This window comes from Rhinatrema bivittatum, chromosome 7, assembly GCF_901001135.1.
Source record: "Rhinatrema bivittatum chromosome 7, aRhiBiv1.1, whole genome shotgun sequence".
Classification (NCBI taxonomy): Eukaryota; Metazoa; Chordata; class Amphibia; order Gymnophiona; family Rhinatrematidae; genus Rhinatrema; species Rhinatrema bivittatum.
Genome location: NC_042621.1, coordinates 66,723,618 through 66,738,539, shown reverse-complemented (window position 1 = coordinate 66,738,539; position 14,922 = coordinate 66,723,618). Strand labels below are relative to the sequence as shown.

At 42.3% G+C, this 14,922-nt stretch overlaps 1 protein-coding gene across 3 annotated transcripts in view; it reads right to left on the bottom strand.

Annotated features, from left to right (window-relative positions):
• PHKB (phosphorylase kinase regulatory subunit beta) overlaps positions 1-14,922 on the bottom strand; it is a 601,073-nt gene that overhangs the window by 583,939 nt on the left and 2,212 nt on the right. The window contains exon 2 of one of the 3 annotated variants that reach the window (XM_029608473.1): positions 14,119-14,213. The exons of the other annotated variants lie outside the window; for them this stretch is intronic. Coding sequence (XP_029464333.1) covers positions 14,119-14,173 — 55 coding nt within the window. The 5' untranslated portion in view covers positions 14,174-14,213. The remainder of the gene's footprint in view (positions 1-14,118; positions 14,214-14,922) is intronic. 3 annotated transcript variants of the gene reach the window in all.

Genomic DNA, 14,922 nt, shown 5'->3' with positions numbered 1-14,922 from the left:
TTTTAGAAACTGCCCCAATATATGACCAATTTTAGCTCTTTTGCTTTTAAGAGGCACTGCCGCTGTAAATAATGCATTATTTTATAACTGGAAGCTCTTGTAGGGAGAACATACCCAAGAGAACACAAAAACAATTTTCATGTTCCTATTTAGAACGTAACAATTTAAACTTTAATAAGTTGAAGGCATGCTCCATATTCCCTGAAGTGTTGTCTTTAGTAGGCATTTTGTCAGCTTAAAACAAAGCACATATTTAGAACTTGGTAATTAATCTGTTCAATTCAGTATTTATACAACTATTTATTGTAATATAATTTTGCATTATAATCAAAAAGGTCTGTTTTGCTCTTAATATGGCAATAACCTTGACTTTTGGGTTTACAACAAGAGAATGCCTATTTTTCTACAATGGGCCACTCTATGTGGCACTGTACTAAAGTAAAAATGATTAATCTAAGAAGAAAAAATATGCTCAGTATATCCAGACATAATTTAGGCGATCCTGTGTCCCAAAGAGCTTATAACCTATATGGGAAGGCGTACAAGAAATGCAAGGCAATGCAGCACTTGCCAAGCAAACTGGGTGTGGATCAGGGGAGATGAGAGCAGAGGAGACCCTCAATATGGGGCCAATGCAATGCATCTATTCGGTTAAACAGGCGCTTTCCTAACGCGCGCCCAGCCACCTCTCCTGGGCGCGCAATCAAATATTTAAATGAGGGGGAGGCGCTAGGGACAGATGTGCACCCCTAAGTGCTTCCTCGGCAGCGGGCAACCAGGAAAGCTGGCCGTCAGCCATTTAGGGGAAACGGATGCTCAGTTTTCCGAGCGAGGCTTTTGCTCACCTGTGCACAGCCCCAGGTTAGGAAAATGGATGCCTGTTAATTGAGAGTTCCTTTCCCTAACCTCACCGCTGGCACGCTTTTTTTTTTTTTTTAAACATTCCGGTCCTTTTGGTTCCTCCGACTTAATAATCGACCTGATATTAAGTCAGAGAAAGTACAGAAAAGTATTTTCTGCTTTTCTGTACACTTTGGGCAGGCGTTAATTTCTGAGGGTAAAAAATGAGCACGTTGGGCGCACATTTTTTTTTTTTTTCAATCAGAGGAGAAGAGCTATTAGCCTCATCAACATGCATTTGCATGTGATGGACACTGCTAGTTTCGTGGGAGGGTTGGACTCACGTTTTGGACGTGCTAATCCCATTGTAGAATAAGGGGTTGTGGATGCGCGTCCAACCATGGGTTAAACGGTGTGCTGGGCTGAGCGCACTATATTGCATCGGCCCCCCGTGTGTATGGTGAGAAGAGGCTCATGAAGCCCGTTAAAATACATGCCCGAAGCAATCCTTTCTCCAACGGAAAAGGAGCGTGCAGGGGGCTCCGGCACAGTACAAGAGGAAGGGAATGCCAGAGGGTACAGAGCTTCACAGGCTCATTGCCCCTTTAAAATTAGCTTCCAGGGCACCAATTCCAAGAGCTTCCAAGGGCACCAATTCCAAGAGCAATCAATTCTTGAATAGCATCCATAATGCTTTACCCAAAGACGCTAAAATGGGATGATTCTTTGGCTCAGACATAGAATCAAAACCCTGCATCCCCCCCGTCCCCCCAGCATCTGGGAGATCAGAGCCAGCAACTCTCTCTATGAAAGAAACATAACCTTGTTTTATACGGTTCCAACCCTGGAGGAACTTCCCCGTCCTTCCAGGAGTAAGGATTGCCTTCATCATCTGTGCCATGTGTGTCCCTATCAACGTGACCCACAGCAGGCCCTACAGTCTAGACATACTCCGACACTTACTCACGGCACCAGGCATGCGGGGATCCGCAGACTGTGATCCTGAACTCTTAGGTTTGGCCGGCTCCACCCATTGTGCCTGAAAAAAAGGACTGCAGCCCGTAAAAAAAAAAATTCCCCCCCCCAAGAAGGGCAAAAGAATCAATTAGAAAACCAGGTGGTGTCGGTCCTGCGCCTATTGAGTTGCATTTCCTCTGCTGATGACGAACCAGCTAGGGAAGACCCCAAATTAGGCAAAACCTCAGACAGGTCCCCCTTCTGGACCCATTCCCGCGTCAGGCTGGGAAGGGGCCAGGCTCAGCAAAATCAACCGGAGATAACTCTCCCGAGCCTCCAAGCAGCGCTGACACAAGTTAGAGGGGACGCTAAGCTGAGTTGCCTGAATATGGCAAACAGGACAAAGGATAAGGTACTCAGGCTTCTTTGCTACCAGCACCTTGGATAAACACCCACTAGGAGCACGCTCACAAAGGCGTCTGACAATTATGCGCCCAAATGCACGCCCACAGAGGGGAGCCTGAACAGAGCCCCCAAAAACAAGCTCTGTCCAATAAACACACACTACGGATGCCCAAAATTTAGGTGCCCAATACAAGATTCAGGTAGGTGCTCACCTGAGCACCCCCAGGGCGTATAAGCATGAACCAATGTCAGACACGTTTCGTGGCAGACTTGTACGTAGAAAAGCATACGAACCCCTCCACGGCCTACGACGTGGCATCTGAGCAAAGTCTGCAAGCAGGGCCTAGCCAAAAAGCTGCTCAACTCGCCAAGCTCCCAAGGAGGTAGGAACGGATGTCAGAGTGGTGTGCCGAGGCTTGGAGACCAGAAGGGGAACGGAATCCCTAAAATTAATCTCTCCTTCTTTATTTATTTACTCTTTACCTGAGCTCAGCCTGTCCCAGGTGAGTATAGACTCAGTCTCCAATTGTGGGGGGAGAGGACATAGGCCTTCACTGACAAGCTCGGTTTCCTGCACTCGCTAGCCTCTCTCAGCTGTTTCTCTCTCTACAGCTAAGTCCACACCAGAAAACCAACTACCGGACCGAGGCACTCTGAGGAAGAGATCCGCAGATATCACCACAGGAAAACACGACTGAGGGAGGGACCATAAGGTATCACCAGAGGAGAGGGCAAATTATTTCCTTCTTCTTTTCTCCTTTTTTAAGCAATCCCCAGTAGGGAGATGCACGTCCACCATCTTGCTGGAGAATACCGAGAATATTGGCGGGCTGATGTCAGTGCTGGGATATACATACATACCGTATTTTCCGGCGTATAAGACGAGTTTTTAACCCCTGAAAATCTTCTCGAAAGTCGGGGGTCGTCTTATACGCCGGGGGTCGTCTTATAGGCGAATAATTACCTTATTTTTCGCTCCATAAGACGCACTTTTTTCCCCCAAAAGTGAGGGGAAAAATGTCTGCGTCTTGTGGAGCGAATATAAAAAAAAATAAAAATCTAACAAAACCCCCCACCCTCCTGACCCCCCCAGACCTGCCAAATTAATTTGCTACAACCCCCCACCCTCCTGACCCCCCCAAGACCTGCCAAACGTCCCTGGTGGTCCAGCGGGGGTCCAGGAGCGGTCTGGGAGCGATCTCCTGGACTTGGGCCGTCGGCTGCCAGCAATCAAAATGGCGCCGACGGCCCTTTGCCCTTACTATGTCACTGGGGTCAACCAATGGCAGCGGTAGCTCCTGTGACACAGTAAAGGCAAAGGGCCGTTGGTTGACTCACATCTCTAATACCGGTACCTCCTTCTCTGCCTCTCAGATCTCGCACATGCACGTCTGCGCCGCTTCACTGCAGTCCTCAGGAGCGAGATCTGAGAGGCAGAGAAGGAGGTACCGGTAGGTAGTAATAGGATTACAAGGGGCGGGCCAAGAGGGATGCGTTACCGCTCTGATAGTCTTGGAGACAGGGAGGGCTGGGCAGGCAGGGAGAGCTGACCAATCCAAGCAGGATTTGTATACAACAACCAGCCAATCGCCGGTAAGGTACATCGCTTGCCGTGATTGGCTGGTTGTTGTATACTGGGTACCACATACAGTATGGTTATGTAGTGACACAGAAGGGTAGTCTTATACGGCGAGTATATCCCAAACTCTATATTTTAACTGGAAAAGTTGGGGGTCGTCTTATACGCCGGAAAATACGGTATATATATGCACACATATATATACAGTAACATCAGCTTTGCTCCATCTCCATCTGCTGCTAGAGGTGCATAACCCACTGATTGTGGATTAACTTGTCCAAATGATAAGAAACTGGCCATGATGGCTACCTAATAACTGGGCAATAAGATTTATACAGCTTCTGGCACATATTTCTTTAATTAAATGACAGGACAGAATTCTTTAAGTCTTAGCTTGGAGAATAGCAACTGAAAAAAATGTCATTTAATTAAAAAATTTACAGACTGCTCTTTCAGCTTTTGAATCAGCTCAGAGTGGATTACAATAAGCATAAAAACAATCAGGCAGTAGAAACAATCCAATACAGCACAGAATATAACATTCAGATACATAATTAAAAAGTTGATCATTTAAAATACTGGAGGCAATCAAGCTAAAACACAAGACCTTCATTTTTTGGAATCACTGAACAAAATGCAATTTTATGATGAAGGAACCCAAACCATGAGGAACTTCTAAAATCAAACCAATCACCCCAGATTAAGACAAGAAAGATCGTTTATCATCGCCAGAAATAAAAAAACTCCTTTAGGAACTTGTCCAAACCTTTTTAAACCCTCCTATGCTAGTGCCTTGATCACATCTTCTGGCAACAGATTCCACGGCTTCATTCTGGCATTAAGTGAAACAATACTTTCTAAAATTTGTTTTAACTCTGCTGGTTGTTAGTTTCATGGAGCGTCCCCATGTTTTAGTAATTTTTTTTCCACCTATTCCACCTCACTCACGATTATATTAACTTCTATCATGACTCCTCTCAGCCATCTCTTTTCCTATCTAGCCTCGTCATAGAGGAGCCTGCCAATTTGCTTTTATGTCCACTGCCACACACTGAGCTGAGAACTTCAAGGTCCTTCTCCTGCATGGTGACCCCTAATATGGAGCCCAGAATTGTGCACTGTAGTTGGGATTCTTTTTCCCCCCTATGCGCCTCACTTTGTATTTTTCCACATTAAATTTCATCTGCCACGTCAATGCCCAGTCTACCAGTCTACTAGTCTTACAATGTACTGAAGGGCAACTTTCACAATAAAAAATAAAATACTACGCATCCACGGTTCCATTAAAAAAGAAAAAAAAAATATTCTTCACAGCATGCTGGGTCTGTTCTTTGCAAGGAAAGATACTTAAGCAATTCAATGGTCTATGACCAGGGAAACAACTTAAAATGATGAATGGCAAAACATGCGTCAAGCAATGTACAATAACTATTACCAAATATATCTGTGTCTTAAAGTAACATATTACAAATAGTCTTTCAATAAACTTAAAGTATATTGTCGACCACGAGTATGTATCAGCCATAGAAATTACCATTGTGTTAGATTTAGAAAGAGAAGTCTACAATCTTGTGTGCCCTTCATTAATCAACAGCAATGCAGCGAGATTTGGTTTGGTAAAAGGAAGTCCAAGGAAAACCAGATTACTCTGGAAAAAAGTTAGATTTTCATTTTTAGAACCAAAAAGGCAAACTGATGAATTTAGATAGGACCTTGCTACTCAGGGAAATGAACGAGAACAAGTCAATGACCTGAACCAGTCAGCCCTTCAAACCGAAGGCTCCAGCAGCGTAGAGTTATTCTTTCACAAGGATTAAAACAGACACGCGGCACTGCAGGGAGAACAGGTGGGCTGGAGCAAGGCAGAAAAACTACAGACATGACACCAGGATGCTTGACAGATATTTTACAGCTCTGCGCTTTAACCAATAAAAATGGATTAGTACCAGTCCCCAGCTAGGGTAACAGGGCAATAATGCGTAAAAAAAAAAAAAGCGAAATGAGGTCAAGAGCGTTATGTACTCGCTTTGAGGAGAAAAGTCATTTTAATTAAGAAACTACATCTGCAAACGACCTACAACAGTTGGTACAGGGAACAAAGAGGAAGAGCAGGATCAGCAAGCATTTAAAAATCACAGCGACGTATCAAAATAGGAAATTAGGAGGCTTTCTTCCCCAGTTAGATTATTCTTAATTAAGGCAGCAGATGGCACAGTGGTGACAGAAAAAGAAAACACAGGAAGAAGTGACAGGAAGCACATCACCAAGTATTAGAAGCCAGTGAATGAGATGGTAGAGACATTCTGAAGATTGATTCAGTAAATTTGCACAACAGCGGTTTCTGTCCATCTTCCCTGAGCAGAAACCAAAAATCTTTCAGAAAGAACACTCAAAAAAAGCAGATGGCATCCGAGTCTCCATAATACCAATACCATACAAACATTTCAGGCCACACAGGGAAGCTGATGCAATAAAACAGGAGTAAAGACTGTGCCTCAGTCCACACTGAGAAAGGAGTTCACTCCTGAAGGAGTAAGATAATGATATGCAAATGCACCAGGAGTTTAAAAATAAAAAAAAAACAACCCACCAACCAAAAAAATGTACCTAGCTCATCTTATTACCCTGGCTCCAATATGAGTAGAAGGCATAAAATCTGATTTGTACACAGACTGAAAAGGCATATAGCGACCATTTATCTAAATGGCTGGCACTGAAGACAGGAGGAGCCAGGAAACATGGGGGACAGGTGAAAGGTGCTACTGCAGGGGTGGCCAATTCTGGTCTGGCACAAACAGGTCAGGTTTTCAGGATATCCGTGAGATAGAACTGCATACAATGGAGGCAGTGCATGCAAATCTCTCATTCGTATTTTTATGAATATCTTGAAAACCTGGCCTGTTTGTGGCTCTTGAGGACTGGAACTGGTCATCCCTGTGCTAGCGGGGAGGCTGAGGCGGGGGGTCCCGGGGCAGAATATTTCCAACTAAGGGGTCTGTACTCAGATACCCCAATGCTTAGGCCTGTTTTTAAGGCCAAGAAACTTTACTTTTATTCCATCTCTGACCCAGACAACTCACATTTTGGGGGCTAGTGTGTTAGTCTATGGTGCTGTGCCAGCAGACTTTGGGTTCCCAAGTGTGATCGCCCACCCAGAAACCAGGAGATCGGAGTCCAGGGCCCCCAGGACCAGGATTCATGCTGGCACAGCACCAAAGACTAACTCTAAGCCAAGAAACGCAAATTAAATTTACTCCATCTCTGACCTAGGAGTTCAATTTCCAACATTAACAAAAAAAAAACACAACAACTCACAAGTTAAGTCTTCGGGGCTTTAAACACACCTCCCTGTATTGGGGAGTAACAGCTAACACCTTTATTAACATAGGATCTGAATGGAGATGCACTATCTTGAAGGCACATTTTTGTGCGGTAAAGTCCGTATTAAATTATGTGTGCGCAAAAACGGGAACTAAGCCTAGTGCTCGTTATTACAGCAGCCTCAGAACGACCTACGCACAGGCAAGGGAGTTCTACACAAAAGAAATACAAATTCTGGACATGATATTTTGCAATATTGTACAAACTCTGCACACTTTACTTTTCCATTTAGCACAATATCATGCTTGTGTCTGAGTAGTAATTTAAAAAGCAACCCAGAAAAACTTATTACTCAAAAGATGCAGAAATCCTTCATCTTAAGGCCCAGCTTTCTCCCCCGCCCCCATGAGACGTGATTCTCCAGCTCACTTTCTCCCACCCATGCAGGCTTAGCCCGCCCCATTTCTTTTTCCTGCCACGAGCTTCAGCTACACGAGCTCTCTCTCAGTTACAGTTTGGATTTAACCCCTCCCCAGGCTTGATCTCTACCCTACACCCACCGCAGTGAACCATCAGGATCAAAGCTTCCAGCTCAACCCCCATCACATAGAAATATAAACAGCAGAAAAAGACCATACAGTTTATCTAGTCTGTTCAACTCTACAATCACTACCACTCCCCTCAAGAGACCCCCCCCCTGTGCTTGTCCCAAGCTCTCTTGAAGTCAGATACTGTCATCTCCACCATCTCCACTGGGAGGCTGCTCCATACATCCACCACCCTTTCTGTAAAGAAATATGTCTTTAGATTACTCCTCAGTCTATTTCCCTTCACCCTATCCCATGACCCCTTGTTCTAGACTTCCATTCAGACACACTGAGGTATTTAAATATCTCCATCTCCACATCTCCCCTTTCTTCTAGTGTATACATATTTAAGTCTGTCCCATACACTTTACAATGAAGACCACTAACCATTTTAGTAGTCACCCTCTGGACTGACTCCATCTCGTTTGTATCTTTTTGAAGGTGTGGTTTCTAGAACCGGACACAGTATTCCAAATGTGGTCTCAGAGAGACTTATACAGGAGCAGCATTACCTTTTCTATACTGATCATTCTTCTCCCTAGGCACCCGAGCTTCTTTCTGGCTTTTGCCTAACTGTATCCACCTGTTTGGCCACCTTCAGATCATCCCATACAATCACCCCCCCCCCCCCCAAATCCCACTCTTGATTTGTGCATAGGAGGATTACACCACTGCCCCCGGCCCCACCCCAGACAGTATCACTCCCTTGAGTTTTTGCAGTCCAAATGCAGGACTCTGCATATTTTAGCATTAAATCTTAGCTACCAGACTCTACACCATTTCTCACTAGATCCCTTCTCATGTTTTCCACACCTTCCTGCCTGTCTGTCCTATTGCAGATTTTGGTATCATCCTCAAAAATAAAGAGACACATTTGTTCCTGGTAGTCCTTCCACAATATTATTTATGGAAACGTTGAAAAGAACTCATCCAAGGATCGATCCCTGCAGGGTATCACTGGTAACCTTGGAGAGAGCTACAATTACCAACTCCTACTCAACCAATTTCTAACCCAGTCACGTTAGGACCCACACCAAAAGGTGCTCAGTTTATTTTTAAGTCACCTAAGTGGCCATGTCTCAAAGGACTTTCTGAAATCCTAGCAAACAATTTAAAAAAAAAATGTATAAAAGGAAGAGATGGGGGAGAAGTTCAAGATGGCGGCTTATTGAGCTCTTCGTGCGTTCCCTTGGGTTTTCTACTGCTCCAACTCATTTCCTAATGCAGTTTTGCTAAGAGGAAAGGCAGACCGAGGCAAGTCCCCTGTGAACCCCCGGTATTACCCGGTCAACGCTCTCTGGATTCTGTCGCGAGCCGGTGGCCCTGAAGCAGGAGGAGAGTTCAGTTTTGGGTTTGGTGGAGGGAGTGCCACTGGATGTATTTTTGGAGTCCCCCCACCCCCGTACGCCTGCATCTGAAGAGGCCGGGAACCTCTGTCCGCGTGATGCTGGTGCAGTCGCGGGTTGATGACCTATTTTTCCTGTGGGAGGGGCCGCTGCCGGAAGAGAGTTGTCGCCGCTGGTCTTCACCGGCTCCGGAGGAAGGGAGGAATCTTTGCCTGCGGGCAGGGCACCACAAACCAGCCAGCTTGGAGACAATACTTTTGAGTCTCCCCTGGATCCTGTGACTAAACCTGCAGAAGTCTCTGGATTCATTAGCACTGGTGCTGCTGATATACGGCTCTTAGTTGAAATTGTTCAATCTAAAAACAATACCAAGAACTGGAGAATAAGATGGATTTAATGGAAAACAAAGTGCATGCTGCATGGCGGCATCTTCTGTCTTGCAGCCCATGCGACGGATGCTGCTTCCTTCTCTTTTGGCTACATGGGACGATGCTGCTGACCCCTTTGCTGACAATCGTAGTATGTTCAAGCAGCACCCTGTCTAACTGAGCTTCCCATTATATGTAAAGTGAAATGTAAGATTGTATGTTTAATTTTTTAATCATTTAATAAACTCTCCCCTTGCACCACTACTAGGATACTTAGATCCTCCATCCAACATCTACTGGCTCTACCATCTTTAACTTAAGTGAGACAAATGTACACGAGTCATCTGTTAGTTACCAAGGACTTTTGCTTTGGAGCTCTGTCCCTCTTGAAGCACACAATGAATCTAATTATCTTAAATTCAGGAAAAATTTTAAATTGTAGTTATTCAAGCAGGCTTATCAGAATTAACTATGATAAATAACTTACAATAATAGTTGTAGTAGATAATAGGCACAGGAAGGAGTAGAATGATAGGATAATTTTATGTCTAATAAGAAATTTGTTTAATTCTATAATTTTAACTTTGTTAAAATGTTTTATGGAAAGTTATTGTATAAATGTTTTAGCTGCTTATGTCATTTGATTATAAACCTATGAAAGTCTGTGGGCAGTGTGTGCTTCTTGCCAGCAGTGGTCCTCAGTGAGCCATGAATACCTTCTATTAAGTCCTCTAAGCTCTATGGTTTAGAGGTCCGGCTGATGGCCGTGTTTTCCCGGCAATACCAAGGTTAAAACCCTGCCTCACATATATACCTTGCCTCAGGCTGGGTCTCAGTTAGCCCAGTTGTGGCCCTATGTCTGCTTGCTTGGCCCAAATCTGCAGCTTTCTGCCTTATCTGTTTCCTCAGTCTTATTAGTTTATCTCAGTGGAATTCACTCCCATCCTCAAGGACCGTCAGCATGTAAGGTTTGTAGGATATCCCTAATGAACATGAATGAGATAGATAAGCATACAATGGAGGCCGGTGCATGCAAATCTCCCTCATGCATATTCATTAGGGATATCTTGTAAACCTTACCTTGAGAGCTAGGAGTGAATACCACTGGTTTATTTTGTTCTTTTTGTGGCCCTAGTTTGAGGTCTTGTCAATTTGTTCATGGTCCTAATCTGTGGCCTTCCAGTCTTAGTATGTTTTGTTCTGTTTTGTCTACTTGCCCCAGTACTGGTATGCATTCCCTGCCTCATTTGTCTTGTGGCAGTTTAGTCCTGCCTCAGCAGTGGGTGTCCTTTCATTTCTGCCCTAAGAGAGTACACCCTACTCGTCCTGCTGGCCAGCAGCACCCGAGGGCTCAACCAGAGGAAGGAGGCCAGTACAGGCAGAATATCTGATCCTTGCTCTGCACAAGCCAGTCTCACCAGCGTCCACCCCACTCCTGTTATTGGAGTATATAACGACAGTGTCTTGATAAAACAGCTTTGATTTTGTGTATAAAGGCTGTATAAGAAGAAAAACAAACTATAGTAAATCCTGGTTCCCATACCTAACTATGTGGAGATGGGATTCTGCATTTCACAGAATTCCCCCCACAGCACATATTAACTAACCATATTGATAGAGTTAAGATTCAATGTCATTTTGGAAGGTAATAAAAGCAAAAAGTTGATTGCACTAGGCATTTACCCACAGGCCCTAGAACAGGGCAATTACCACCTGCACCCGTTTTAACAGAATTAAAAACAGAAGTTGTGTTGCAGCTAGTGTGCAGGGGTTAATGAAATATCGCAATTCATCTGATATGATCTCATCCCAAAAACAATGCAGAGCTAGTCAGATAAGGCAGGCTGAATCCATTGAGAATAAGCCAGACTCTTTGCTAGCCTGAATAAGATCAAACTGTAAACAGTGGCACAAATCCTTATCTTGCAGCAGTCACACTAAGTGGGACCTGTCACAAGGAAGAGAGATGGAACCTCTGTAGGTGGTCAAAGCCTTGGGGAAAAGACAAGCAAACAAGCGTGGGCAAGGGGCAGAAAAAAATCATATTACTGGAGCTTTACATTAACCAGCACATTCAGAAGGAAGAAAGCAGAAGGACTAAGCTAGCCAACCTCTCCTAATAATTGTATGAATTCTATACTTTTGTTGCTGTACTTTAGTTTTTAGAACTACGTCTTAAGTGGTGATAGCTAAGGAACATGCATCGCAGTGAGTTTTATAATAAAGTTAATAGATTTGGTAACGGTTCTGCTCTGCAGACATATACCCTATTTGCCGGCGTATAGGACGCACTTTCTCCCCCTCAAAATAGGGGAAAAATATGGAGTGCGCCCTATGCGTCGGTGGGGGGGGGAATGGTGCGGTGGCATCGGAGATTTTGATTGGGGAAAGACACGCTTCGGCAAGCCCCTTTTTCCCAGCACCGGCCAATCGGGCGTCACTCCTCCCTCCCCACTGGACGCTGTTAATTTTGATTACCGGCGCACTGGACCTGCAGAATACTAGAGCATTCCCCTGCCTTGCGCATCATTCTCCCAACAGTTAAAGCACGCCAACCAATCTTTCAACCAAAGAGGCTTCTGCGACACTTAGCAGCTTTAATCTTCCTACTCTGGCAATGCCCGTCACATCATGCTCCCAAGGCGGCTGGGTGGCAGCCATACTGTCCGTCAAACTCAGGGTTCAGAGCCGGAAAAAAAAAACCTCTCCAGCCATAGCGAGCTCAGAAATGTGGCAGGAGTATTGGAAACAGCAAGTTAATTTTTTCCTTAAAAATATGTATAAAAAAGGGGGTGCGTCTTATACGCCGGTAAATACGGTAAGTAGTAATGAAGTCCAATTAAAACATTTTATTTTGTGCTTTTGTGTTATCTAGATTATTGCAATTCCCTGTATCTAGGTATTACAGCAGCCAATTTGAAACAAATCCAATTATTGCAAAATACAACAGGACAAGTTGTGTTTGGGGTTTCCAAATGTATTCATGCCTTTCCTTCTTGCGGAATTCCATAGGCTGCCAATACTGCTCTGAATAATTTTTACAATATTCCTGACATTTAAAGCTCTATCAAAACTGATTATCTTGCTAATTCACTTATCCCTTACAAATCAGCCAAAGCTGTAAGAGCTTCTCAAAAGGATCTTGTAAGGCTGCCCTAGTCAAAAGAAATATATCTGAAAGATACCAGAGAACGAATCTTTCAGTACCAGCTCCTTTAATGTGGAACAATTTACCTCTTAATCGTCATACAGTGACTAAGAGGTTCAGAAAAATAATGAAGATGGCTTTTTGAACAAATGTTTGAATATTTTTAAACTTGTTTTGCGCTACTTTTAAATTCTAAATTGTATTTCATTTTAATACAGTACCATATATTTATTTTATATTGAACACTGCTTTGAAATTTTATGAAACTTGGTAAAACATAAATATCATTAACAAGTTTATATTTTTTAGACACTTTTCTTGGTTCCTAGCTAATCGATCCCAGCTTAAATCAACATCCAAACACCTGTTTAACTAGACTACAGATAGGATAGTTTTCCTGTGTATGGTTGCTATATACTGAACTCAGAACGCCAAACTATTCAATGCTATTTAACTAAATCCTGTTTTTGAATATCAGCATCAACCATATTTATCTGTGTTTATTCTTCATTAGTACTTTGGGATATGTATTAAATTTTTCCTGCATCAAAAATTATCTTTCATAGAAACACAGAAAATGAAGGGAGATCAGGACAGAAAGATCTATCTAGTCTGCCCATTTCTGATACAATACTACAGAGATAATCTGATCTAAACGGATCCTATCTGCTTATTACATGCTCTCTTTAATTCTGTTACTCTTTTGGACTCTACCATTTTCACTGGGATGTTATTCCATGCATCTGCCATTCTTCTCTATGAAGAAATATTTGTAATGTTATTTCTGAGCAAGTCTCATCTTACTCTGGAACTTGCTTTCCACGGAATAATGCTTGCAGGTTCTTCATTATCTATACTTTGGAAGTATCCGAATGTCTTTATCCTATCCCTTCTCTCTAGTAGGGAATACATATTTAGGCTACAGGATTTATGATGCAGAATCTGCACCATTTTGGTAACTTTTCACAAAGGCTTCTACTTTGTTTGTATCCTTTTGGAAGTACAGCCTCCAAAAATGGACAGAATACTCCAGATGAGGTCTCACCAATGATTTTATCATCTCTCTTTTTTTTTTTAAACTGGGTTTCCTATGAGGCCTAGCATTCTTCAGGCTCATCTTGTTTTTCTATCTTCCTGTTACCACTCTGAAATCTCACCCACATTAATTGGAAAAAAAAAAAAGCCCATCTAATGCAACATGCAAAACATAATACACAAGATTTCTATAAAATTTCAGCAACTCCATCTTCTTATATAGCAGAACACAGCTGTGCTATACCCTTTTTTTTTTTTACTTAAAGAATATCACAAGGTCTCAGTGATTCAAAGAAATGAATATAATTAATGTCTATGTCAAACCACTGCTACAATTTTCTATCTACAATTACAATTTAACAATTAAAAAAAATGTAGAATTTGAACAATCATATCATGTTTATTTCTCAAGTTCAATGTTTGCTTTTCCGTGATTCATTTTAAATGAAACTGACATAAAAAGCATGCAGTTCTTTTAAAGAAAAAGATGGGAAATAAATTAAAATGACAGCTTTCTTGGCCAGACACTTACCAGACCTCGAGAAAGTGCGCAGGGATGTGGGGCTCCCATCCTCTGAACTGGCCATTTCAAATTCTTGTGGCTAATCACAATCGCCTCAGGTTAAACTACAGCAATTCCCAAAATGGATTAGTAGATGTTAGAGGCAATCATCACAAAATTAAAACAATGTTAGCATAGTTAAAGTGATGCAGGCAAAACAAACAGGGGGGAAATAAAATGTATTATATTTCAATCAATATTTTATCATTTTAAAACATTAAATAACCAAAACATTGCAAATGTGTGCTTTTTTTTTTTTTTTAATTATTATTCACATCTAGTCATACTTAGCATAAAATCATGATAGGTTTTTGGTGTGCATGTCTGAAAATGTATTTAATGTTATACTCCTAATAGTAATACCAAGGTTCTATACAAGTGTGAATACCAAAATGATCCTAGGGCTACACAAATTTAAGAAGCACTGCGTTACTATAAAAATTAGAAAACTAACAATTTTCATGGTGAAATAAGGCAACAATTTGTACAGTGCACTGTTAAATTTCCACCAAGGGAAAAGTGGCATCAAACAAGACAATGATACACATACATTTACAATAAATTACTAAAGTGATTTTCTGAATTTATGCATTTTGTGAAAGATTGTGTCTGTACGTTATAAAGATGTAAGTTTTATATGTTATTTTATGAGTGCTTCATTGCAATCCACAATAGATTTTTATTGAATATGCAGAGTACAAGATAAGTAAATAAAAATAAAGTACTTTATGAATGATTTGAAAAGGAACTAATTCTATTTTGATGGGTCATGTA